The following is a 27,355-nucleotide window of genomic DNA, read 5'->3' as shown; positions in this document are numbered from 1 at the left end:
ATTGCCCATCCCACCCCCCTCCCCCCGAGTCACATAAGGAAAACCTTGATCCTGATACTTGTAATACAGGCCAGATGATGTGTGTGTGTACAGACATTTCTTCACTGTGCTCAGGGTAAATGCACATAATCAACATCTTGTATCAATACATACAGTAGTGTACTGGAACGTAGATAGGTCAGTCTTATCAAGAAGAACATAGCATCATACATTGCCCATCCCACCCCCCTCCCCCCGAGTCACATAAGGAAAACCTTGATCCTGATACTTGTAATACAGGCCAGATGATGTGTGTGTGTACAGACATTTCTTCACTGTGCTCAGGGTAAGAGAGGCCTGTGGGCTTGCTTCCTCGTCGGGACTGTCACCTCCAATATTTTCTCCCCTGTCACTTGTGAGGTAAGGCCCTCCCCTGTGTGGACATCCGTGATCATGACATACCAGGCTCTCGCATCTTCTTCTAGTTTATTGACCCTTCGGACCCGTCTCATCCGAATTAGCTCTGCCGTCGCCCATTCCTGTAAATCCCCAGTCTACTTCTCCACCGTGGGGGGCATCGGACTCAACCAACTAATCACGATCCTTCTCTTGGCCAAACCCAATCCCAAATGGAGGAATCTACGTGTAAGCTTTTTCCTTTTAGGTCTCCCAGCAACACCTCTTTAATAGATTGGGGTAGCATCCATCCCGTCACTCGATGTATATTCTCCAGTATTGATCCCCAGAATATACCCAGCTCTGAACAATCTCATATCATATGTAAGAACCTGGCGTCTCCGTACCCACACCTGGGACATCGAGCAGGGCGATCAGGGTATATTTTATGGAATACACTTGGTGTCAGATAGGTTTAGTGTACTATATTAAATTGTGTAAGTTTAAATCTGGTATTTGAACTTATGCTTTTAACCTTTTCATGTATCTTTTGCCATTCTGAGTCCGTTAGGGGCTCTCCCAGCACCGCATCCCACTTAGCTTGAATAGGGAGCGGGTGCATATTCAAGTCCCCCCTCAGTGCCCTATAAATGTGTGATACCAGTCTACGACCCTCTGCTAAGGTCACGAGAGCCTGAAACATGGCGGTAATGGGTGGCTCCTCCGGGAGCCCCGGCCACACCTCTCATGTGACCACTGAAATCTTGGCGTATTGAAGATATTGCCCCCTGCCTAACTTGAATGTTGATTCCGCCTCCTCCCTGATGATGTACTTTTGTCCCAAATATAGATCCCCCATTGCGCAACAGCCCCCCTCCGTCCATCTGAGAATGGACATGGTTTGACTTATTTGTTTAAATGGCACTACTGCCCACAGCGGGGCCTCCAGGGCATGGGGTGCTTGTTTCACCGCAGTTTTAATTGCGAGTTCCCAAATTACAGCCACATGTCTAATAATATATAGGAGGCCCTCTAGTACTCAGGATGTGAGTACTGCCCAAGAACCGCCTCTCCCAGTTGTCATTCTCATCTAGCCACTGGATTGTGTGTTGCAGCTGTGTCGCCATGTAATAAAAGCCCAACCTAGGAACATCCAATCCTCCCCGCTCCCATGTCCTCTTTACTGTATCCAATTTCACCCTTTTTGGACCCCCATAAGAGATCCACCTATAGGCGATCCAGCTTACCGAAGTATGTCCACAGAATACGGTAGTGGGATTTCTGCATAGTCTATAAGCAGCGCGGTAGAATCACCATTTTTATTAAGGCTACTCATCCCATCAGGGACAGGGGTAATTCTTTCCAGAATTCAATTGATTTACGCATACTTTCCACACAATTCCCCATATTGTGTTCCAGGTAGGCCTCCTGTGTGTGGGACAGCTTAATCTCAAGATAGCGTATCGAGTCTCTAATCCAGGTCATCCCCACCATGGGTAACTCACCATCCTCCTTGCCCACCAGGCTCCCCATTGGGAAAAGCTTAGACTTCCCTTGGTTAAGGCAAAGCCCTGATAGTTCACCAAAGCCATTTAGCTCCTTAAGGAGCTCAGGGACCACTTCTTTTGGACGCTTGAGGCATAACGAGGTACCATCATCATATATTGACACCACATGAAGTGTCGCCCCCAGTCGCCTCCCCCAGTGTGCCATCCTACATCTAAGGGAGGTCGCCAAGGGCTCCATCGCAGGAGCGAAAATGGAGCGGCGACAAGAGGCAACCCTGTTGAGTACCTCTCTGGAGTTCTAAGCTATCTAATACCTGATTGCGAAGGCGGATCTGAGCCGTTGGCTTATTATATAACATTTTTAACCATCTCAAATATCTATCTCCCAGTCCCATCCGTCCAGGCACCATCCACATACAAACCCATTCAACAGAGTCAAAGGCATGTCGGATATCCAGGAGACACAGAGCCCAGTACTCCTCCCGCAGGTGCAGCGCGTGCCAGACATGTGCAAGTGTGAGCAGATTATGCATTGTATTCCGACCGGGAACAAACCCAGCCCTGTCTGGATGGACCAATCGGTTCATTTATGGCAAGAGCCGCGCCGCTAACACACCACTCAGAATTTACTCATGCATGTTCAGCAGAGAGATGGGCCTGTAGGAGCCTGGGGAGAGGGAATACCTATCCAGTTTCAGAATCATGGACACCAGTGCTTCCATCATGGTGGCAGGAAGGATCCCCCTATCCAGAGCCTCATTATACCCACCAGCAAATGATTTATCAGCTGTGGGGCAAACATTTTATAAAATTCAGCGGGGAGACCGTCACTCCCTTGGCACTTTTCCGGTTGTAATTTTTTGATCGCTGCTAATATTTCTCCCCTAGTTAGTGGCGCCCCTAGAGTTTCAGCATCTTCATACTCAAGGATGGGAAGTGTTATGTCCCCCAAAAAATCCTGCAATGTCTGCTGCCGAGTCTGAGTTACTGTCGAACATGTCTGACGTAAATGAGCTGCGAATTCCTGTATAATCGCATCCTGGGTATATACCTTTTTTCTCATATTATTGTGAAGCTTCAACACTGGAGTCTGTACCATCTCTGTGTGGATGAGTCGTGCCAAGAGCGCTCCTGATATGTGCCCCTCCATATACAATTGTTGCCTGTAAGTGGTATAATTGTGTTTCTCTAATCGTGACCAAGCCTCAAGGAGGTCACCACGGAGTCACGTTCACTCTGTCATGTCAGCGGGAGTCTCCTATAGTATATTCTCTAGGGTCTGTAGATGTTTATCTAAAGTGTCAATATCAGCACCAAGTTACTGCCGGACTCCATAAGTAGTCCTCATGCAAATCCCCCTAATAACGACCTTCATTGCCTCCCACTCCGTGGATCTAGCAGCTGTGGATCCCCAGTTTTCCCCAAAGTAATAACTAAGTGCCTCTGACATGGTTTGCACATATGGGGGGTCCATAAGAGCCTCAGCTCGAAGCCGCCATAGTGGACGAGGTGAACGTCCCGGTCCGCTGGATAGCATCAACAATAATGGTGTGTTGTTGGATAAATAGCTTGGTAAATAGGAAATGGCCTGAGTGGCAGCGGACAGGCCCGTGGAGAGACAACATTGGTCATTGCGGGAGAAGGTATGAGCTACGGGGGTATAACAAGAGAACTCCGTTTTTGTGGGATTGCACGCTCTCCATTCGTCACGAAGTTGCATATCTTGAAGGATACCAGTAAGGGATCTCAGCATGAGGGGTTTGGTAAGATCTCTAGGGGGTTCCCTATCCAAATCTCCGTCAAATATACAATTAAAATCCCCAAAGAGAAGGACCTCAGCCCCTATGTACGGGGTCACCGCCTTTAAGATTGTTGGGAAGAAATCGGGGCAGTCCAAATTGGGGGCATAGACATTGATAATACATATTTCCCTCCCTTCCCACCTCCCAAACAGGATAACATCAGGATCTAGGACATTTGTGAAGGTGTTGGAACAGGACCCCTGACGCCCCCCATATAAGTGCCCCTCATGCAAAATCAGAGTATGATGTGGCGTGGATCTGCCCCTCCATCTCTTCCGTAGGCTCAGTAATGTGTTCCCCCATATATGTTACCTGCAATCCCGATATTGCTATCCTATATATCTTCAGGAAGACATGTATCCTTCGACGCTTATCTAGGTCTGCCATCTCCCTGACATTCCAGTTAAGGACCTTCAACGCTTGTACTGTCATGACAATAGGACTTTAATCACCTACCATGCGTGCCCATGAGGTCAGTGCGCCCATCTTGTTGATTCCCCAGCCTGTGTATCCAAGTGCAATCATGTGTGACTCTATTGGTTCCCTCGTAACAAAACCATCTTATAAGAAATGAACAAACCCATACCCCCCTCCCACCCTTAGGAAGTAGTATAAATTGGTATTTGCATCTCCTGTTCCTCACACCAAACGATACATTCGCCCCACACTGCCCTTCACCCCCCCCCCTTAGACGTTCCAAGATCAGTATATTCTGCTTAAGGCATTGACCCAAGCCTTCGTTATCTAGAATGTCGATAATTGCATCTTCTAAATGCTGTGCAAGAGAACTGGTGACGCCTGGGCGCGAGATTTCTCTCCAGCCTCCCCGATGGCCCTGGTCTCTAGTGGGGACGTTGCAGCTCCTGCAGTCGCCCGTGCTCCCAACAGAATAAACGTGCCATCTGACCCCCAACCTATAGCTAATATAAATTAAGGATAGGCCGTAAAGGAGAAACTTATTGGAACAGTCATGGGTGCCGCGCCAGCAATCAGAAAATATAGCTCTCCAATGGACCCATAATGTAACAGTTTTGATCAGATATGTCAGATTGCGGTCCTATCTGTAATATAAAACAGAACTTATCTATACATTACAGTAAGTAATGTTCAGTGCATGGAGTTCATTCATGGCCGCTGCAGGGTCCACAGGCCCCCCGCTCAATGTCTGGAGTCGTGTCCGCCGAGACTGGAACCACCTCTGAGTCGGAGGCCTGCAACGTGCCGTCCGGTCTGACCATGATACGACCCAAGCTCATCGTTCTTTTTTGTGGTGTCTGATGTGTAGTCTGTCTCTGGCTCCTCGAGGAGAAATGTGAAGTGGGTGTCCCAATTAAACTTGTAGAAGGGACCAGGCGTCTCCCATACGGGGCCCTGGTATCCAGCCAGTCACTTGCTTCCCCTGCCGAGAAGAAGAACAATGCTCGCCCCTCACTCTCCATCTTGAGTTTCGCCGGAAACATGAGGCTATATTTTAAGTTCAAGTCTCTAAATCTCCATTTCACTGTGATGGAGGTTTTCCGCTGTTCCTGGACACTTTGGGTGTAGTCCGGGAATGTTGCTATGGCATGTCCCTCAAAGAAATATAATTTGCCGCTGCGGGAAAGACGAAGCAAAAGATCTCTATCCCGGAAGTTGAATAATTTTGCAATTATGGCACGAGGAAGTGCTCCAGGCCTAGGGGGAGCAACCAATGCTCTGTGTGCCCGCTCCACACCAAAGAACTTCGACAAGTGTTTGGGAGCCATTTCACAAGCAATCCAGTCTTCCAAGAACAGACCCACATCCGGCCTTCTGCTCTCTTGGGAAACCCCACAAATCTTATGTTCCTTCTCCTGGAGCAACCTTCTGAGTCCTCCGCCCGGTCATCAAGCTTGATCATCCGTCTCTTCAGCTCCACTATTGTCTCGCTTAGGTTCTTTACCTCTTTCTTGAGGCCCTCCATGTCTTTCTCAGTGGTCATCATTCTGTCAGAGACTTTCCTGAGATCGCACCTTAGTAAATTAACGTCTATGGCCACAGCATCAATCTTCTTGATCATATCGTCCCTGGTGGATTGGACGGCCCGGAGAACATTCATCAGTGTTGGTGCGTCCTTGCAGACTTCTTCCATTGTTCCCTTTTCTGTTATAGGGATATGAGTTGAGCATAGTTTAATATCTTGTTGAATTGCAAGTTCGCTGTTTTATCTTTCCCCATATTGTTCCACAAGTTGCAGTGAGTATATCTATATGGTCCCTCTCCATGGAAGGTGCAGCCAGTCTGTCTCTCTCCCCACCGATTGGAACTCCATGAAGGGTCTTGCACTCCCTCACCCGAAGTACCTCCCTCCTTAACACATGTAAGCAGGATACCAGTTATAGGTGGACAGTTCTACTATCCTCGGTTCCAGAGTGAGAGCCTCCTAGCCACCTAACCGCTTTGCTGTCATTCAAGGTGGCGGGTCCAATCAGGCCGTCTGCGACCACCTGGATAAGGTTCCCCCGGGTGACCTCTTCAGATCCTCTTCACATTTCCAAGCCACAGGGGTGGGACCTCGAATCGTCTCCTTCTTTGTCCAGGCCCTCCTCTACCAGACACCTCTGGTCACCATAAGATTCAGGCTGCTCTCCTCCCAGTCGCCATAGCGATGCAGCCTGACATTGCCCTGGGATCCCACTTTTCCAAGGTTCATCAGTCCTACCTCGCACTCAAAGGACGTGGATCCCCAGTACAGTCCGCACTTATCGCCTGGGGTGCACCACCATCAACCAGCTTGTTGCATGGGCAGAGTCGGCACACGCTGCAGATCTTCCCCAGCAGGTGCTCAAATCATGTGTCACTGTTTCCTGGGCCCTCCGGGTGCATTTCTGAGTGCATACGTCCGTCGTGCTCTCCCCAGTGCTGCCGTAGTTCGACCTCCGCCTTGGGGTTGGATCACGATTCAACCTCAGCAGGGGTTTATTTTAGCTCATGGGACCTGCCCAGCTCTCCGAGCACTTTACCGCTCTGGGACTGCCTGTCCCTGAGCCATCGCCTCTCACAACCAGTGCAGGACGGTCCGCCTCCTCCCTTTCTCCCAAAGGTCGCAGCGCAGTTTCTCCGGGGTCGCAGCATGTTTATTCCTGCCACAGTGGGGCCCGGTAGAGCTGCAAGGTACAGCGCCTACGCGTAGTCCTCCTCAGGCCACTCTCAAGATGGCGTCAGGTGGTCGCCCGGGCCCGAGCTCCACGATCGTCGCCCCGGGATCCATGGGTTCGTTCAGCTCTTGTCCGACAGTGGATGATCTCACGGGTCTCTGGGGAGCAATCCCCTTACTTTTGGAAGCAAGGATAACTCAGGATATTTATCTAAATCGGGCGACCGCACTGGGCTCTCTCAAAGCCCGTCTACGCAGCCATGATGCCAAGCCACGCCCCCGATACCATCTTAAAGATAGCGGAGCGACCGAAGAGATTAAGTGGTAGATTAGACCATGACCTAACATCTGCCTAATTATTACAGTTTTAATTAAAATTTTACATTGCAAGGATTAAACAAAGGAGCTATCTAGCTTAAAAACATTTGCTAACACTTATTTTGCAACATTTAAGTTACATAGTCATTACTCCGGGGAAAAACATCTTATATATGAAATGTAGGTAATGCTCGTGTAAGAGCACTGCTAAGTACAGGTCGCACTTTATTGGCAAATCTGATTGAGACTTTTACAGTCTATAGCTTGAGTTTTTTTCTTATGTGAAACATGTTTACCAATGTGGATTATTCTGTCCAAGTAGGTAGGACATTTCATAGTGCAATAGGCATTTGCATGTTTGATGCTTCAGTTAAAAAAGCTTGTGCAACAACAGTCCCAATTTCTTTTTACTTGATTCTGATTTTATCACAATTCTCACTCTTTTAATGTGGCTATTCATATTTTTTCAATTCAGGGAGTGGGTCTGCACACCATGAACTTTACTAATTTATTCATTCTTTTAAAGGTTAAGTATTCAATTTTATACCAATGGTTGGCGTGCCTTCACGTTGTGGGATTGAGCCCTATGTCCCTATAAGGTACGAGTGTGTGAATCCAAGGCCGTGGAAAACCACAACCTGCGTGAAACACAGCTAAAGACAATGATGTCTCTGCAATTATAAACACACTTCAATTGTATTTGTCAAAAAAGTTCAATATTTTTTGTTGAAAAAGTTCGTATTACTTAAATCATGAATTCTGTAAATAACAAAATAACAAATTAATGTCACTCTAATATGTTCAATCAATATCCATGTTAGTTTAGAGCATTATTGGTTCATATGACACAAACTAAAATCAATATATTGCCTATTTACAAAAAACAGTTAAAAAAATCAATCCCAATGCATTTCGGGTTAATACTAAACCCTACATCAGGGGATATATGACCAAGTAATAGTAATAATCAATGACTTTGTCTTGATGTGCTCCGTCCAGATCTACAACAAAAATCAGAATACATGTCCAATAAGAAGCACTAACAGGATTTGCACTTCAAGGAGGTTGAAAAGTAGAAGAAAAGGTGATGTGGAACCAGCCACCAGGTGTAAATCAAACCTAAAACCTCAGTGAGACTTATTAAAAGGGCTGTAATATGCGAAGCATGTAATAAAGTAACGTGTGTGCAGTTTACACTTTCTTCTAAAACCCACAACCTGAAGTGAAATGTGCACATGGAAGCATAAGAACTTCCTTGAGCGGCTTACCCCAACGTGTTACATCGAGGTTCAAATGCCTTCGGTGATAGTTTTGCTGCAATAACAGAGATACCTGCTGATTAAACCGTGACCGCAGCTTGAATTGAGTCATCAAAACCATTCCCGACATTGTGAATTGGCTGAAGTCTTACCCGTAAGTAACAGAAAACCTGCCAATGACCGCGTAGTGATTCACACCGATCAATCCGTTAAAGCTCTATAAAACATTAAGTAAAACCTCCCGTCACTTCTCGTCAAACCGTGCCGCATGTTTAAAACGGTACTAGTACTAAAGGACCTCCAACACGCACCGTGTATGGGAACACCAACAGACTTCCGTGTTCACAAAAAGACACCCAAAGTGTACGCAAGGTACGCATATGACGTTGTGCGACATTACTGTTGTATTAGAAGAACCAAAATCGTTGAAATGAAAAAAGGCTATGAGTTTCCTAATCACGTAAACACTTTATTCTGCCAGACGCGCCTGACAAAAACAACTCCCAATGTGAGATTGTAATGCCCCACGCTACTGAACTGTTTCAAAAATCCAAAACGTGTAAACGAGCTGTAACATAGTACTCAAAAACTGAACGAACTAACTGAGTAATGAATAAATAATGCCTCTCAGTGTAATGCAAAAAAATCATACGCCTCATATGTGTCAGTACCTATGAAGTGTTAAACTCAAGACTTTCATGAGACCACATGTCTCATATAGTGTAGTGATATGCCCAGAAAGTGGAACTAAAAACTATATAAACGTGCTTCAGGTGTCACCAAAAAGAGAAACAACGAGTGCAAATCCTGTACAATAAAATACATGGTTACAAGTTATGGAATGTCACACACAAATGCTTCTTCATAAAAAACATAATAACTCATAATGATCATTGAGCCCTCCAGGAATCACTGTGCCTAGGTGCTTGATCCAATATGTCTCCCTGCGTGCTAGAGCAGTGTTTATGTCAATCCCTGAGGTCGTGTGAATTTGTTAAAGAATAGTGAATCTTAACTGGGGAATCGTGTGTGAAGCATTTACCCACTGTGCTGCTAAAGAGGAATTTGTGTTTTTGTTACGAATCCTACTTTTGTGTTCCACTATCCGTGTTTTAATTTTGCGACTGGTTCTCCCTACGTACACTAGCCCGCACGGGCACTTAATGGCATAAATTACCCTCTCAGTATTACAATCAGATGTGTGGTAAAGTCTTATTTTTTTACCAGTTTGGGGGGGGGTGTAAACGTGTCTCCCAAGATTACATTGCCACATTGTCCACAATTGTGACACTTCTTCATGCCTTTGTAATACGGTCTTGCGGTGGTGTGACTCGGTTTCAAAAGTTCCCTCAACTTTTTAGACCTGTTATGTGCGAATAAAGGTAAATCCTGAAATAATCCAGCAAACTCTGGTTCTTGTTCAATTATGTCCCACCGTTTTCTTATGATGGCCTTGATTTGCGGTGCTTGAACTGAATATTTTAATACAAAGACTTCTTTGTTGCCATGTCATCTAAGTTTTATACTCATTGCTTGTTAGTTCCAGGGTACATAGAAGTATTGTTTTCAAAACGAAGGTATGGATATTGGCGCAAGGAGTGTTTGCTTAATTTACATTACAGGGGCATTTCAAGGCTTTAGTTTTCTTATATCTTACCACTTGTCACTTTCTCATGAGTTTCAAACCTATATTTTTACACCTTTCTCCAGGCCCTTCAAATTCGGCATATTCTCTTCATTTAATTTTTTGTAGTTAGCACCTGAACGTGATTCGTTTTGCAGTAAAAAAACTTATCAAATAACCTATTTGAATAATGACTGTAAATGCACTTACGGTGATCCGGTAAGGTTCATCTTCCTCTGGATACACATCTCCAATATATGTGGCATTATAGGAAGGAGGGATAGTGTACTTGCGCAGGGTCTTTGCCGGAGTTGTTCTCAGCAGATCGAGGGGATTTTGGGGTCCTGCTATTAAGTCATTCATTATAATGCCAAAAACTTTGTGTCCATTAATCATCTTCTTCAGACCCCTGTGGAAACAAAAAGTCAGGATCTCAGCTGTGATTGCAGAGTTTAAAGAACTATATGCAGAGGAAAAATCAAGTGGCACAGACCTTCATGGGGAATATACTGAGTCATTAAAAAGCAATACTACACCCAAATGAGTTCCAGCAATCAGATTCAAAATTCTTCCTAGACATTCAGATTGTCAAATGGTTTCTACTGAACACAGGATACAATTTCTTTTAATAGCCGACTTTATTTTGTTTAGAAATACAGCCACCTTCATCCATATATTATACGTATTACAACGGAAAAAGGAGAGAAAATGTGGCTGGTCAGATCTGCAACTACACCCACACAGGACTCCACCCACTCAGAGGGATAGACCGTGATAGGCCCACCATTACCCCCACACTTTCTCATGTTTGTGAGGACATCCATGGGCATCATATATCGGCTTTTCTTGTTGTGCACACCAAGTGACTCCACCACACCATGTCGATAATGAGGGGGGCATTAGCTGCTTCCAGAGGCGGGCTATGTCTTGTTTGGCCACTAAACAGATCATTCCCAGAAAAAGTCGCTCAGTGCAGGGACCTCCCAGCTCTTCTACCAGTCCCAGCAAGATTATCTTGGGGGTTAGCTCAATAGGGCGTCCCAGGACCTCTGAGACCTCCCACTCCACCCGGTTCCAAAAGGGCTTCAATTTGGGGCAGCAATATGAAAGAAGTCAGCGACGGGTGATCTACAGCATGCAGAGATATGATGGGTATCAGAGAACCTCTAATGTATAAGGGACGGGGACAGATAGGCCAAGTGGAGTTAATTTACTTGTATCATCCGCGCAGATATCGGCAGTTCCCTGGGGGCCAGGCATGCTTCCCACCAGTCAGCATTCTCAAGGTCGTCTACCCATCTAGTCCATCTCTGTCGAAGGGAGTCAAGCCCATCTGGAGCATGAATAACCCAAGGAGTGACATATCTGAGCTATCGCTCCTTTCCCCATTCGCCCCATTAATATCTTTTCCTCAAGGGGCCAATATTTGGGGAGCTGGATGTCAGTGGTGAGGTGTGTCCCCAGAGCACCTGAAGGAAGCGGAAGAATTGCATACTAGGTTTTAGTGCTCTTTTTTTCTGGAAGGACATGAGGACATTGCGGACATGAGGACATTACGGACATGAGGACATTGCCTGTAAAGAGATCCTCTAGGTATGTGATGCCTATACGGTGGCACTGGTGGAACTCCTCCATGACAGAAAGCTGCTGAAGCCACATGCCCTGCAATATGGGAGTAAGTCCCGTCAGCCTGTGGTCCCACCAAATCAGGTGCAAGGTTGCCTTCCAACAGTATATCGCCACTCAAGTGTATGTAGGCATCCCTGGAGACACAGGGTTCCCAAATAGGTAGCCCAGGAGCCCCTCGAATACCACCAAATGAAGATCCAATCAATAAGCCGGGTCATCCCATCCTCCTGGAAACCACTCATTAATGGGTATCAGATGTGCGGACAAGGAGTAATAATAGATATCTGATACTCCTAGCCTTCCAATCAAAGGGTAACTTCTGCTACCCACAGCCCAGATGAAGGAGGTTAGCTTGGAGGTCAGGGATTTGAAACGCTGTCTGGGTATGGAGTGTAGGGAGTTCATTTATACATATAAATAGCGTGGAAGACACATCATTTTGAAAACCACAATGCGTCCCATGGGGGTTAGGCGGCAATCTCTTCCAGTGGTATAGATCACAGTCAAGGGCTGAGGCCAGGCCCTGGAAGTTGAGGTTCCAGGCCAAATCTGGGAGGGAGGATATGTGTATCCCCAAATATTTAAACGCATTACGTCACAGGGAATGTCCGGGCACCAGCTTCAACTCTCAGCATCCCCCCTCACCTCCACCAGGATATATTTGCTTGCATTAACACGTAGGGCTGAGGCTTCACCCTAAAGCTGAAGAATCTCCAGACATCGAGTACCGGAGGATGGGAGGGCCTCTAAGGATCCGTAGGACGTCCTTAGCATAAAGTGGAACCTGATCTTCAAGGCCAGTCCTCCATCTCCACCCTTGCATATGCGCATTGCATCATATGAGGCATGCCAGTGGTTCAATGACTAAGGTGAATAACAGTTGGGAGAGTGGACGCCCCTGACGAGTCCCCCTTAGGATCAGGAAGGGGGCAGATGGGATGCCATTCACCCGGACCTGAGAAGTTGGGTTATGGTAAAGGAGGTGGACCATTCTCTGAAACTTTGTTCCTAAGACAACCTGCATCAGGACCACCTCCAGGAATTCCCATGAGTCCATGCCGAAGGCTTTGTGAAAATCCACAAGGAGGTGGGCTAGTTTGCTGTTGACTCTCTGTGGCAGTAGCGCTACCTGCACCCACCAAATGCAATGATGCGTGCTCCTTCCCGGCTTGAACCCACTGGGTGAATAAGATGGGTGAGTGTACGGGTCAGTTGGGTCACCAGATTTTGGCGAGGATCCTAATATCCTTGCTGATAAGTGACATCGGACGATATGAGGGCATTGGTCCGGAGGCATGCCCTCCTTTGGGATGAACACAATGGTGGCACAATCAAGGTCGGCGGGAAACGATCCCAGCTGCATCGCCTCTGCATAGAAATTCTGTTAGTGGGGCATAATAAGGAAGCAGAATCTTCTGCAGTATTCGATGGGATACCCATCAGGTCCAAGGGTCTTCCACCGACTGGAGATTGGAGATGGCTAGGTTCACCTCTTCCACCATCACAGGCCGGTCAAGGTCCCGAGCGAAGGAATGCGGAATCAAGGGAATCAAGTGGGATGTCATGGAGAATAGTGTTTTTCCATCTGCAAAGGAGGCACTGAGCGCTGTGCGTAGAGGTTCTGACAGAATGGCGCAAAGATGTCAGCTCCGATGTGCTTGAAGCAGTCCCCATGAATTATGACATTTTAAGACTTGACTGCCCCCTACATAGAGGAGGAGGTCTGGCGCTACCTGCAATGTAAGCTGAAACCGATAAGTATTGCTGAGTCTGAAGCAGCCTTTTTTAGTCTTGCCCTGAATAATCAGCTTACACTGACAGGCTTTTTAATTTACCGCCCCCCGAAGCCCAGCTACCACTTTTGTAAAACATCTAATGGATGTAATTCCGGACTATGCAGTCCTATATGCAAACTTTCCAGTATTAGATCTGAACATCCATATAGACTATGAGTCCTGTTACATTGCTAAAGACTTGGTGGAAGACCTTGGCCTCCTTCAACTCACCCAAATGGTTGAAGCACCTACTCATGCTTTAGGCCATGTACTGGACTCTCTCTTTACTAATTTCCATTTTTTAATGGTAGCTGTGCCCACACCGGTAGCTTGGTCAGAACACCACCTGATCCCATTTGGGATCTTGGAGACCTCTCAACCAGTGAAACCATCTCCAAATTGCTGCTGGCGTCAATAGGCCTCTATCACTCTCACGGCATTTCCAGTGGTTTTACACCAAAACATACCCTCACTTATAGTCTGTCCATCTTCTGCCAATACCCAACTAAAGGGATGGATCAACCAAGCCTTAGATTCCCTAGCTCCGTGGAGGTCCGCCCCCAGCAGGCGGATAAACCTCTCCACACCATGGTTCTCTGCGGCCCTCCAGGACATGAAAAAATCTTGTAAACGGCTAGAATGCATGTGGCGTAAACATTATGAGGAGCACCACAAAATTGGCTATCTTGCGGCCGTAAAAGATTATCAAAAGGAGCTTAAATGCGCTCTGGCAAATTTTTATGCTAAAAAAATCAAGCAATCCAAAAACTTGTCATGGGTGCTCTTCCAGATTATTAAATCTATAACCTCTTTGGAGTGCATAGCGGCATCTATTCCAGCATTAATTGATCACTGCAATCAGATAACACAAACCTTTTGTGATAAGATTACCACCATCTACTCCTCGTTCCCGGAGATCGCTAGGACTTTCAGAAGGACGAGTCCTGTCTTTCCTCCCGTAGATGCTCCAGACATGCTTCTCTATCAGAGACCAATTTCGGAGGATGAAACCAACAGCCTTCTGCTTCAAGTCATATCAGGATCCCCACTAGATCCAGCACCCCCGTCTATCTTAATACGGGGTAGAGAAGTCATTGTACCAGTACTTACAGAGTTACTAAACTTATCTTTTTGCTCTGGGTTAGTTCCTAAAGAGTGGAAACATGCTATGGTGACTCCATTATTAAAAAAGCCTACTCATGATCCATCGCTGCCAGAAAATCTCAGACCGATTTTGCAAATGCCTTTCTTTGCAAAAATTGCAGAGAAATGGGTGAATCAACAACTTATGTAGTTCATAGTGGAGAAGAATCTCCTTCAGGAGACACAGTCAGATTATAGACCCTCCTTTAGTACAGAGTTGGTGCGTTATTTGCAACTGAGCATATCCACAAAACAGCAGCCAAGGGCCACACTGCTGCTCTAATTCTGCTCGACCTGAGTGCTGCCTTCGACATGGTTTCTCATGGCATACTACTAGATAGGTTATACCATGCAGGAGGTTCTGCTCTGGGCTGGCTAGCCAACTTCTTAGACAACCGTACTTTTCAAATTACTCTTCAGTCTTTTGTTTCTTCCACTCAACAGTTGAAACAGGGTGTACCTCAAGGATCAGCTTTGAGCCTGACCCTGTTCAACCTCCACATGCGTCTGCTCGCCGACCATGTGGTAAAGTATGGAGTGCAGACTGTGTCATACGCAGATGACACACAGCTGATCATTACCTTGGCCCAGGACAATGGCTAAGCAGCAGAGGACTTCAGGCCATACCAGACCAACCTGGCTAACTGGATGACAGATAGCTGCCTTAGATTAAATGGCAGCAAAAGAGACATTTTAGTTGTAGGCACAAAAACATCCACCTGGTCCTCGAGCTGGTGGCCCAGTGAGCTGGGATCTCCCCCAACTCCAAGCTGCAAAGTTAAAAACCTGGTAGCCTGGCTTGACTCTACTTTATCCATCATGGACCAAATCTCTTTCTCACAGGTTCATGCTTCGGGACCCTGAAAATTATCAGAAAAATCCTCGGTCTTATTCCAGACTGTGCAAAAAAACACAGCAATCCAGGACTGGTCAAAAGCAGCATTGTCTTGATCCAACCCTCATCCAGAAACCTTAACAAATTTGCAAGCATTTTCTCCAACCTCAGCAACCATGTGAGCAACACTAACAGGACAACTATCATTTGCCCCGACGACCCTCTGACCAGTCCGACTAGCGTCCCTAGACACCTTCTAACCATCCCTCCTTTGGCTCCCAACACAGATCATCCCATCCCCTCTCGCACGGCTCCTGACCGTACCAGGAGAATCATCCTTCCACCTCTGATCTCCTCCCCCTCAGCTCCCCACTCTAACTGTGAGTCTGATACACCTCCAAACACCTGCGACACAGTTCGAACCTGCCCGCCCAGCCCACAAACCACCTCTCTAAGAGTCTCCACCACCGCTCTTCCCAACATCGCTTTGGTCTACTCCCCACCAGTCCCACACCCTGACCATGAGACAGGTCTGTCGCTGGAAACCCACAATACAGGTCGAACTACCCGTTCTACCCGTCTCCTATGCATTCCGATACTAGGGCTCCAGATCTACTGCCTTCCTGCCCTCTAACGCCTCCCCCTTACAGGGAGTCCGATAGTACTGTCCCAGAGCTATTTCTGCCCTGCCCGCTAACGTCTCCCTCCTATAGGGATTTCGAAACCCTGCACTCCAGAGCTGCCAAACTAACTCAGAGTATCCATATCTCCATACTAGATCTAATGAACCTCCTTCACCTCGCTGAACTCTCCTTCGCCAACCTCAAAACCCAGTGGAACTCCACCCCCCCCCACACCACAGAGTTCCCCAAGCACCCTCTACCACTACCCTTGAGACATCTTCGCCGTCACAAGCAACCATGCCACCTCTCAGAGGAAGGAACTCTGGCTCTCGCCCTCTCCTACAACTCTACACATGCCACCCCTAGTCTGCTAGACCTCACTGAATAGGAAATCCTTACCATCCTCAGCGACTACAACTCTGCCCCAACTACCTTTTGCCCGCTAGACATGAGAGCCGAACATGCCATCCGCACAGTCTCTATCAACACCAACAGATCGGCTACCCTCCGCAACAGAAGTATGTTCAAGAGCAACCTAGCACCTGTACACTTGTCCACCCTGACTCCCGACACTCCCGCTGATTCCTCTCTATCTGGCCTTTTAATTAACTGCCGATCGGTGTTTAAGCATGCCGTTGACATTGCTGCACTCATCCTGAACAAAAAAGTTGACTTAGCAATTCTAACAGAATTATGGCTCAACGATTCTTCATCTCCTTGCCTGGACCTCTTAGTCCCTCCCGGCTATAACATTGCCAGGCTGGACAGGCAATCTAGCAAGAAAGGAGGAGGCATCGCCTGCATCTACTGCTCTAACCTCAGGGTCACAGAACATCTGGCAGATTCCACTGACTCTTGCGAATACCTCGCACTCTCCATTTGTAGCAACTCCACCCGTTTGTGCAATTTACACATCATTTATCATCCCCCTGGCATGAACGACTCCTTCACTGACCACCTCAGGAACTTATTACTGCTAAGTTCTCCTCCTATTCCAAAGATATCTTCCTGGGTGATTTCAACCTGCATTGGAATGACCCCAAGGACACTCATGTCAACGCCATCAAAGACCTCCTGTCCAATCAAGCCCTGACCCAAGCCTGTTCACTCCCAACACACTCGAAAGGGGCCATCCTTGACTGGATCATCTCCAAGAAATCAACAGTCAAGCTTATCTCTATAGACCCGTGCGACTGGTCTGACCACCACGCCATCACATTCCTGCTACCTGACACCCACAAGATAAGGGCACCTCAACCAGTGATTCCCAACCACTGGATTAGAGACACTAGAAACCTGGACCACAATGAACTGAAGGCTCGCTGCAAGTCTGACTTCCCCCCCCTCACGTTTCTCAACGGTCAATGACCTCAATAATCACTACTCTGCAACTATCTCGAACATTATGGATGTCCTAGCCCCACTAAAGCTAAAAAGAACCAAAACCAAAGTCAGGAACCCCTAGTTCACTGGACCCCTCAACAATGAGAGGAGATGCCCCCGGCAATCTGAAAGAACCTGGAGACAGGACCCTTCCACCGCACATCTAAAACTTCTCCGCTAGGCCATAAATGCCTACAACAAGAACATCATTAACTCTAAAAAAGAATTTTTCAGATCCGAACTTCAGAACGCCAAGAAAAAGACCTTGCAAGCTCTTCGATCTGGTCAAACACCAATCCAATAAACTAGTCAAAACCTTCGAAAGAAACCCCCAAGTCTTTAATATCATCTGAGGAATTCTCCTCCTTTTTTGCGGACAAAGTCGCAGCCTTAGAAAATGAACTTAGTGCCGCCACATACTCTCTATCCCTTCCTGGCCTGCCCCCTCCTCCTGCGATGCCCCCACAGACTTCACCAAAAAATCAAGCACTTTGGACTGACTTCAACCTCTATGACGAAGACTCCGTATCTAAAATCCTATCGTCCCTAAACCCGAATAACGATTTCAAGGACCCGCTCCCCTCCAACTGCCTAGCGGCCGTCGTCCAATCCATTATTCCTAGCTGGGCTGCAATAATTAACGCCTCGCTCCAGCAGGGTTCCATTCCTGACTCTCCGAAAGCCGGCCATGTCCACCCCATTTTGAAAAAACTGTCGCTGGATCCAGCCATCCACGACAATTTCAGACCTATCTCCAACATCCCACTCTTAACCAAAGTGTTGGAGAAGTGTGTACAGCAGCAACTAAGTCAGCACATCAACAACTTCCACCTACTCCATGACTTCCAATCTGGATTCAGACCTGGGCACAGTACTGAAACGACCATGCTCCACATAGTTGACGATGCCCTCCAAGCCCTGGACCAAGGGAAAACGTGTCTTCTAATCATCTTAGATCTATCCTCGGCGTTCGATACCGTCAACCACGAAAAACTAATCGAACGCCTCAAACTCAGGATGGGTTTGGATGGCTCTGTTCTAGAATGGTTTAGATCCTTCCTCCAAAACCGATTGCAGCGATTCCTAATTAACGGCAACCTATCTGCTCCCTCTCCGGTCAAGGTCGGAGTCCCTCAAGGATCAACCCTGTCCCCTAACCCTCTTCAACCTTTACCTTGAACCACTTGCCGAAGTACTACGCACAGCGAATATCTTCTACCATATGTATGCTGACGACACTCAGCTCTACATCAAAGCCTCTTCTCTCGAAGATATTCTCTCCCTGAATGAGGCCCTGAAATCAACCGTCCATTGGCTCACCTCCAATCAACTTAAACTCAACGCTAAGAAAACAGAATTTCTCCTAACTGACCCTCCAAAAACCAATCCCGAGATGCAGATGTGGATCAAGGCTATCACAGCCTTAGATTGCCCACCGACCATCGTGGACTCAGCAAAATCTCTGGGAATAACCCTTGACTGCAATTTGAACATGCGAGACCACATCAACTCGATGGCCAAATCAGCCAGATTCCACTTGAGCTACCTCTGGAAACTGAAACCCTTCCTTGACGCTACCGACCTAAAAAGCGCAGTCCAAGCGCTAGTAATCTCCAGACTGGAATATGGCTGTCCCACTCTCTCTGGTTTACCCAAGATCTCCCTGGCTCCCCTAAAAGCCTGCCATAATGCCGCCGCCAGACTTCTTACAAGCTCAAAAAAAATCGACCATATCTCGCCACACCTGAAAGCTTTGAACTGGCTTCCCTTCGAGGCCAGAAAACAACGCAAACTGGCTTGCATCACACACAAGGCTTTATACCCAAACTCTCCTGCTTACCTTGCGCAGAAACTTGTGGGATCCGTCAGAAGCAGAAACTCCCATTCCGCCAGAGACCTCTTACTCCAACCTGCACGGTTCCGGAAAAAAAAACTTTTAACCGGTCTTTCTCTGGATCCGCTCCAAGAATATGGAACTCTCTCCCGCCCGCCATCAGAAGAATCCCTTCTCTGGCACGTTTCAAAAAGGAGGCCAAAACCTTCCTTATGGGTAAATTCCTCTCCTAAATTCTGCCTCCTACCAATACACAGACCTTGACCGAAAACCGACTAGCGCCTCCCTTCGGAATACCGAGCTACCTCTTCAAGAAATCTGGGGCCTTATCTGGAGTTACTTATATGTAAACTGTACATACGTGTCCGCTACTCTAATGTGATTCCTTGCCTATTGTACACTGGTATGTTCCCCTGTAAAGCGCTCTGATACCCTTATGGGTCAAGTTTGCACTCTATAAAACTATAAAATAAAAATAAAAATAAATAAAGGACTTGTGACTTCTAGATTAGATTATTGCAACGTCCTGTACCTGGGGGCGTCCAGGAAGAGTATACACAAGTTACAGAGGGTACAAAAAGCAGCAGCTCATATGCTGATGAATATCCCTAATTTTGCCCCCACAGGGCGGGCCTTGGAAACTCTCCATTGGTTACCTGTGGAGGAAAGGATATTCTTTAAAGTACCCTATATTATGCTCATAAAATACTGCAGGGCAAAGGCCCGCAATACCTGCTCTTGATGATCCAACCTTACCATCCTGGGCACTGCTTGAGATCAGCTGGCACTGGATTGGTTAAGGTCTCCTCATACAACAGAAAACTCTTTGGCGGTGCCTACTTCAGCTTTATGGCAGCCAAACAATGGAATTCTCTCCCTTTAGATCTCAGATTAGAGCCTTCTGAACTGGCCTTCCGCAAACTCCTCAAAACCTGGCTATTTCAGAAACAACTTAACCAACAGTAGGCTCTCCACAGTTGCCCAGTCTCTCTCACTCTGGCTCAGTTGGTTTCTAGTGCGGGGACACCCCGAATTGGAGTAACCAGATGCTTTATAAGCTGGAAATAAAAGAAAAAAAGAAAAAGACCTGGGTGATAGCTGGTAGCTCCTCCCGGAAATCATCCGTCGGGTCTCTAATCACGGGTACCACCCTGGTGGAGACACCTCGGGTTGCCAGCCAGTACAATAGTTTGACCCTTTGAGTTGAGGCTTTCCAGCACTGTTTCGCCTCCTCGAGGAAGATCTGCCTCAGTTGGGTTTGCGTACGTTCCAGCAGACGCTGTACCTCTACCGAGTTGGATTATTGAGCTCGACATTCTAGATTGAGTATTTTGTTTTCCAGGTCAGTTATCCACTCATGCTGTGATAACTCCTGTCTCCAGACATAGCCCTTAATCAGCCCTCTCAAGGAATGTTTACATACAACCCAAAGCGTCACTTTAGATAGCACAGAGCCGTCATTAGTTTGAAAATAGGTTTGGAGTTCTTCCTCAATGAAGGAGGCAAATTCGGGGGCCTTCAAGTGCCATGCACTAAAGTGCCAGATGGGTTGCAACGTCTGTGGATTGGCGCCCCACTCTGCCAGGAGGGGGGCATGGTCAGAGATACCACGTGGGAGAATGTGTAGTGCAAGGAGATCTGTCATGGCAACCACAGCAGATCAAGTCAGGCCTCCATGCCATGGGTTGCCGTTCGATGTTTATATGCCCGCATTGAGGTATGTCAGGAGCGTCACACATTGCATAGGCCTGGGGAGTCAGCCCACGTCACAAGGTTTGCTGAGTGGACCCGTCTGCCAGGGTGGGGGTTGGTGGAGGTGTCCTGCATGAGGTCCGAAATAAAGTTCTAATCTCCTCCCAGCAGGGCAGTCCCGGGGGGCAGTGACACCAGCAGGATTTGCAGCGCCTGGAGGGTAGGTTGTAACAGCTGCAGAGAGGCATAACATGAGACAAAGATGTATTGCCTAAAGGCCATATGGCCCTCAATCCCAACATACCCCCCGCCCGGGGTCCTCGTGTACTTTGGTTTGTGTTAATGGAAGGGCCTTGTGGAGAAGAAGGGCAACCCCTCTGGAGCCCCCAGCAAACCCCAGTGGAAGAAACTGTAAAACTCAAATCAAGCGAGAAGGGAGCATTTGGTGCTCAGCAGATGAGTTTCCTGCAATATGACTACAGTCGGTTTGTATCTCTTAATGGTGGGCAATACAGCTGATCTTTTGATACGGTCCAGAAGACCATTAGTGTTCCAAGACAATATTGTGATTGTGTGGATTGGTGGTGTGATTCTAGTGAAGTGGGCAGAGGTCTGCCAGGGATAGGGGCTGCCCTCGAATAGGGCCCCAAGTTGTGGACCTGTAAGCCAATAGCTTGACTTGGGATGGCTTGCTGCGTAGAAACCTGAAAGGAAAATCGTAGTTAACATGATATAACAATCCCTTCAAAACCAACTGAAGTCCCCCGTGACTCCCCCTCCCCAAACTTCTTCCCTCTAAGCATCTGCCGCCCTAGTTAAACAAAACATAATGCATCAACACAGTACTAGAAAGGTAAAGCAGGGGGATATCTGATGACAGTGTACCCACCTATGGGACAGGTACTATGCCTGACAGCACAGATAAAAACATTGAGGGTATGCACTCACTATGATGTGCACAGCGACTGGACATGTAATGCATTGACAGTCGCCACAAGAGAGAGTCCTCCAAGGTAAGTTATCTCACTTCCTCCCATTTCTAAGAATGAGTCAGATCTCTTTGCACCTTTACTAATTGCTGGGCATGGCCCTGGGCCATCTCAGATTTCTTATGCAAGAGGTATAGCCAGTTCGGTGCCAAAGAGAGGTCCCTCTGATGAAGGCAGGACGTCGTCAAGTAAGTTAGAGAGCTGCGGAGTCACCTCAAGGGTTGGATCGATGCCACCACCAACTGTGCCTCCCCGGCTGGATGAGCGTCCAGCAACTTAGCTACTCCCACCGGGTGGCTTTCGTTCTCCAGGATCTAGATTTCTTCTTTTCTGATTTGTGTGTCAGGAGTCATGCCCCGTGAATGCCCGTCTCAACGGTCTTCCCAGTTCAAGAGTTGCAGTATTAGCTCCTCCGTGGCCCATTCCCAGGCCTGTTCTGGGTTGTAGAAAAAGTAAGTAGAGGATTGAGAAACAACTTTGAGGTGAGCCGGGAAGAGGAGCATGTAGAGAAAATTAAGGGCTCATAGTTTCTGCTTTACCTTCTCAAAAGATTGTCACCTTTGTTGCGCTGCCCTAGTGTAGTCTGGAAAAATCAATATTCTATAGTTCTGGTGTTGGAGGTCAGGCTGATTGTGGGTCACGTGTATGATGGGTTTTTGGAAGTTTAGGATCCGTAGTATCACTGGGAGAGGGGTGGCTTCGTTCAGCGGTTTAGGAGCAAGGGACCGGTCTGCTCTCTCAATAACAAACATATTGGAGAGCTTGTCAGCTGGGACCTATGAGCGGAATCAGGTTTCAAGGGTTGTGTACACTGCTGACCTATCTAGATTTTCGGGGAGTCACACTAGGTGCAGATTGTTAAGCAGTGAGTGGTTCTCAGCATCTTCTGACCTCTCGCTGAGTGTCGCAACCGAGGCTACTTCATTTTCAGTCATAGAGATTCATGTTTCCGCTTCAGTCGCTCTGTCTGCCACCTTGTGCAGGTCTTGTTGCAACAGTGAGAGGTCCAGACGGAGGTTGTGCACTTTGCCCTCCACCGCCTCCTGTGAATCATGCATTGCCTTGAGAATTGGTGTGAGATCTGGCGTTGATGGAGGCGGATTAGAAAGTTCAGCACCTTCTCCAATACCTGTTGCGGGGACAGTATATTGATCCATCTTGGTTTGATCGGAGGGAAATTGAATGGGTCTTGAGCATCCCATCGTTGAACGACTGTCTGCCAGAGCCTCGGTTGGGGTGTGTGTCGGGGACAGGCCGCTTGCCAAGGGGCAGCACGAGCAGCCCATTTGTTGGGGGTGACCCAGCTCCTCCCCTGCAGCGAAGCAGCTGCTTTAGAAATGTCTGACGGCAGGCTTGAGGTTAGTCAATCACACCACAGATGTGGTTTGGCCCCATGACCCCCTTGCCCGGGGACAGCACCTGCAGTCTAGGCACACAGTGCAGGATATGATTCACACTAACAAGCTAGGTATCGCCAGGCAATGTTGGGCTGGCGGCGTAAGCGTCTTTCTGCCTGCAATGACAGAGGAGCAGGAGGTCAAGGCTGGTTCATCTTAGGCAGTGGCTAATCCAGCCGGGCTTGCCCAGGTGTCACCCAGGAGAAGGTCTGGAGAGTGAAGCAATGTGAGGCGGTTTAGCCGAAACCCCAGTCTGCAGCAACACAAGGAGTCAATGAAGGAGGACCTCATCAGGAGGCTACATGAGGCAAGAGTCAGGCCACCATCTTGGCCACTGACATTTCAGCAAGGTCTGCAGGTCTGTAACAAGCTCTCTGAGCCTCCGCAGTAAGATCACCCTCTCAGAAGGGTACTCGCGCCCATGCACGGTCTCAGCAGTGTTCTCCAGCTCAGGAAGACCCCGGATGCCCCGGGATGCCTGCTGCCCCACACAGGGCACTCAGCACGCAGAGCAGATCCCCTCGGCGGCCACCTCCCTGTTTGAACAATAGGCATGGGGGAGAGAGAAGGAGGAAGGGGGAGAATTTCATTTCAGACTTGCTTCCCTTGGCAGGCCTCAGTGCAGGGAAGGCAGGACCTCCCATGGGGTCTCAGGACACCTGGGATGAGCACGTTTCCCCGGCCTACCTCAAGGATCGCCTGGAGGCTTATACCACCAGTCACAATGGGTCCCCACGCAGGAGGGTCTGGCCCATCTTCTCTGCCAGATGCTCACCGCAGCCAGCCAGGATTAGGGCAACAAAGTGGACGTCTGGAGCCATCTGAATTTTACAGCAGTCCCTCCAAATACTGTAAATTCAATGGCATCGCCTCTTATTCTGGTTTCCCTTGAAAAACTGTAAAACAATAAAAGTTTAACTGTCATTTTTAAAAGAAACAAACCTTTTCATTTTTCATCAAGACTCATTCCAGATGCCAGATGTGAGGTAATAGAGATCTCCTGTATGTCATGCAAAGTTCATAACCACCTTCATAGTTGACTCCATACTATGTCATTGTTGGGACCGTGTCTGTCACTACCCAAACGATCTAGGTATTATTCATAGTCATTTGCAACTGGGAACCCTGCAAAGATTTTCAGAAAAAAAATCTTTATTGCGAGCTCCCAAAACATTTCCTCAGATTTGGTTCAGCGCATCTGGGTGGTAATCATCTAACAGGGTGAGATGAGGCACCGATGATGAAGCATGCCGCCATACAACGGGTGAGATGCCTCCTCTAGTATCAAGAAGATATTCCTGTAGGACATGAGAGGAATCCCTATGTAGTGGACAGATTGATAATTGGGCTATTGTACTCATATTTGTTGTACAAATTGCTTTCTAAACAAATGAATTCGAAATTTTAGCAACCACTAAGGTGATCCAAATCATGTAAATTGTTTCAAACATTAGCAAAGTTCTAGCTATTATCCGGAAACCATAAATGACCTGTCCAGGTTAAAAATGAAGTTATTGTGGCTGTTGGTCTCGATCAACTGACTGTTACAATTCTATTATTCCGCCTCTGGGGAACGCTGTACATGAACCATCACCACCTTGGAAATTATCGTTATATCTCATCAATAGTCCATGTATGACACCTGTTTGAGCATTGAAGTTTGTTCCTCTGTGCACCTCTTGTTGCTTGTTTTCCAGTACAGTTCTTGCCTTGCTTCAGCCAAAGCCTGTGTCCTGTTCCTGTGCAGCCTCCTACAGATCTTCCCAACCCTGCTTTGCTTTTGGCTCACTCTCTTGTTTGCCTTTTTACTACATTTTGGTGCAGCCCCTGAGCTGCTTCCTTTCTACTTGTTCCTACTATGTTCCTTCTGTTCCTGCTATTATTGACCTTTGCTTGTTCCTTTGCTTCTACCGAAGCTCCTGTATTTTCTCCTCAGTCTTCAGATTTTTTCCCTATTTTATGTTCCCTTTTTCAGTGATTCCTATGTAGTGTCTAGTTCCCTTAAAGTTCTAATCTATTGCTTGCTACAGTTCCTAGAATACTTGTGCTTGACTTGCCTGTTTGTTCTCCGTTTGTTTCCATGGATACCTTGCTACTGGCTATTTTCTACAGCTCTTAGGTTCCTTTCTGGTACTTGGTCTGTATTTTCATTTTTGGATGTTGTGTCCGGTAAGAGTACTAGTTGGTCTTCACTTGTGTTTTAGTGTATTACTTTAGACAGGGCTTGGACCCTGGTTCCCAGAAGGCAATTCCTGCCCCATCCTTTGTCTTGTGTTATGCATAATCTTAAGTGCCTTATCTGTGACAATGTTCCTATTCCATTTTTCTTATGGCTCCAGCTGAACATATAAGGCTTTGTCTTGTGTATGTAAGTACAATCCTTGTTAGTGCTCAAGGGTCCAGAAACAGAATCATCACTTCTGCTGCCTCATTTCTATGGGGTGTGCAGGGTGACTATCTGTGAGAGTATTCTGCACTGGGGCATTGACATTCGCTGTTGCTAAGGGAGGTTCTGAGTCTTACCTGTGTATAACCCCATTGGTAACCCAGAGTGTTTGCCCACTATTGATCTGTTCCCTGATTGTTCACGCTAAGGTTGCTTCCCTTCTCTGTCCTGTTCCTGTGCTTTACTCTGTATCAGTACTTTCCTGGTATATGTCTTGTCTGCTCCTCTGTTTTGGTAACCTACATCTGTAGGGAGATATTCCTTGACCTTCAGAGGTGCTCCATCCGGAGATCCTGACATTGACAGTCCTCAAGAATGAAAGGCCCATCCACATTAATAGGAAGGAAAACAGACAAATACACCAATCATCTCCACATTATGAAAAGTTAGAGTGGGTCTGGAAGAGGCAGTAAATCAGCTTGCAATTTCCATCCAACCAATCAGTGTACCAGATCCCATCTAGTGGCAGTGGCATTTATGGGCCCAAATGCAAGAAAGTAAATAGGCCCCCAGGCCAGTTTAAAAAACAAAAGATGATATGATGTGCAGTGGGCTATTCATATCCCTGAATCTCAATGTCATTGCACAAGGGGCCATATTTTGATTATGGTGCACTATCCTTGTTTGAGCCACGGTGCACCTTTCAGAAGGCGTGCCATGCAAATACAAGGAAAGCGCACCATATTAGAAAGAATGTGCTGCCCCCGGGGCACGCTGCCCTGGGGGCAGTGCATTTAAGGGAAATACAGAAGAGCTGCTTTAAAGCCACTCTCTGTTCATGCAGCAGGCACTGTCAAGGGGGATTAGGGATCTCTTTGCAGGCAGGTGTAGTGAGTGACTGCATTTGCCTGCAGGGTCTATGGGACCCCTTATGTAAATCCGTATTTGTAAAGCGCAAACTACTCACCCTTACGGGTCTCAAGGCGCTAGAGGCCGTCGTGGAAATTAAGTGAGCTATTGCCCAGAGTCACGTGGTGCTGAGCTGAGCTGCCGCCAAAGCCGCGGATCGAACCGTGAACCATGTGCTTCAAAGCAGCCGCGGCCCGTGGAGGGAGTTCCGTGGGGCGGAAAGGTGGGGCGGGGGAGGGGCAGGGTGGGGGGTACTAAAAACCGAAATTTAACATAATTGGAGGTAAGTAAACAATTAAATAAATAAAACAAATTTCGTTGCGCGCGCTGCATCGCAAAATCTCCACGGGCCGTGGCTGCTCCAAAGTCAGCTGCACTGGCCGCTGCACCACACCTCTCCACTTATCTCCTCCCAAGAGGGCTGTCTTTAGGAGAGGCACTGACAGTGCACCATCTTTTTGTGGCACACTTTCAAGTGCCTCCTAAGGGCATGTTTGCCTTTGCATGCACGACAATAATATAGCCAAGGTTCAGAAGCAAAATGATGTCCTCATTTGCATGTGGCACGTCCCCAAGCAAATGAGGGAATATCTTCTCATTATATTGTTGGCACACAAGCATCTGCAGCCGCTTCTATAATACCATTGTGCCCCGGGGCACACAAATCGGGCGGCTGTTGCGTCCCCAGGGCACAATAATACAGCTCCTTGTGTACTAATGATAACTGTGGCCCTGCTTGCAGGTTTCCAAGATCCCGAT

General features: G+C 47.4%; 1 protein-coding gene across 1 annotated transcript in view; it reads right to left on the bottom strand.

Moving 5' to 3' along the window:
• LOC146810406 (alpha-N-acetylgalactosaminide alpha-2,6-sialyltransferase 2-like) overlaps positions 1 to 27,355 on the bottom strand; it is a 547,614-nt gene that overhangs the window by 196,475 nt on the left and 323,784 nt on the right. The window contains exon 2 of the mRNA XM_085614424.1: positions 10,212 to 10,410. Coding sequence (XP_085470550.1) covers positions 10,212 to 10,410 — 199 coding nt within the window. The remainder of the gene's footprint in view (positions 1 to 10,211; positions 10,411 to 27,355) is intronic.

This window comes from Triturus cristatus, chromosome 7, assembly GCF_964204655.1.
Source record: "Triturus cristatus chromosome 7, aTriCri1.1, whole genome shotgun sequence".
Lineage (NCBI taxonomy): Eukaryota > Metazoa > Chordata > Amphibia > Caudata > Salamandridae > Triturus > Triturus cristatus.
The sequence above is the reverse complement of the archived record's forward strand: the minus strand, read 5'-3'. Positions and strand labels throughout refer to the sequence as shown.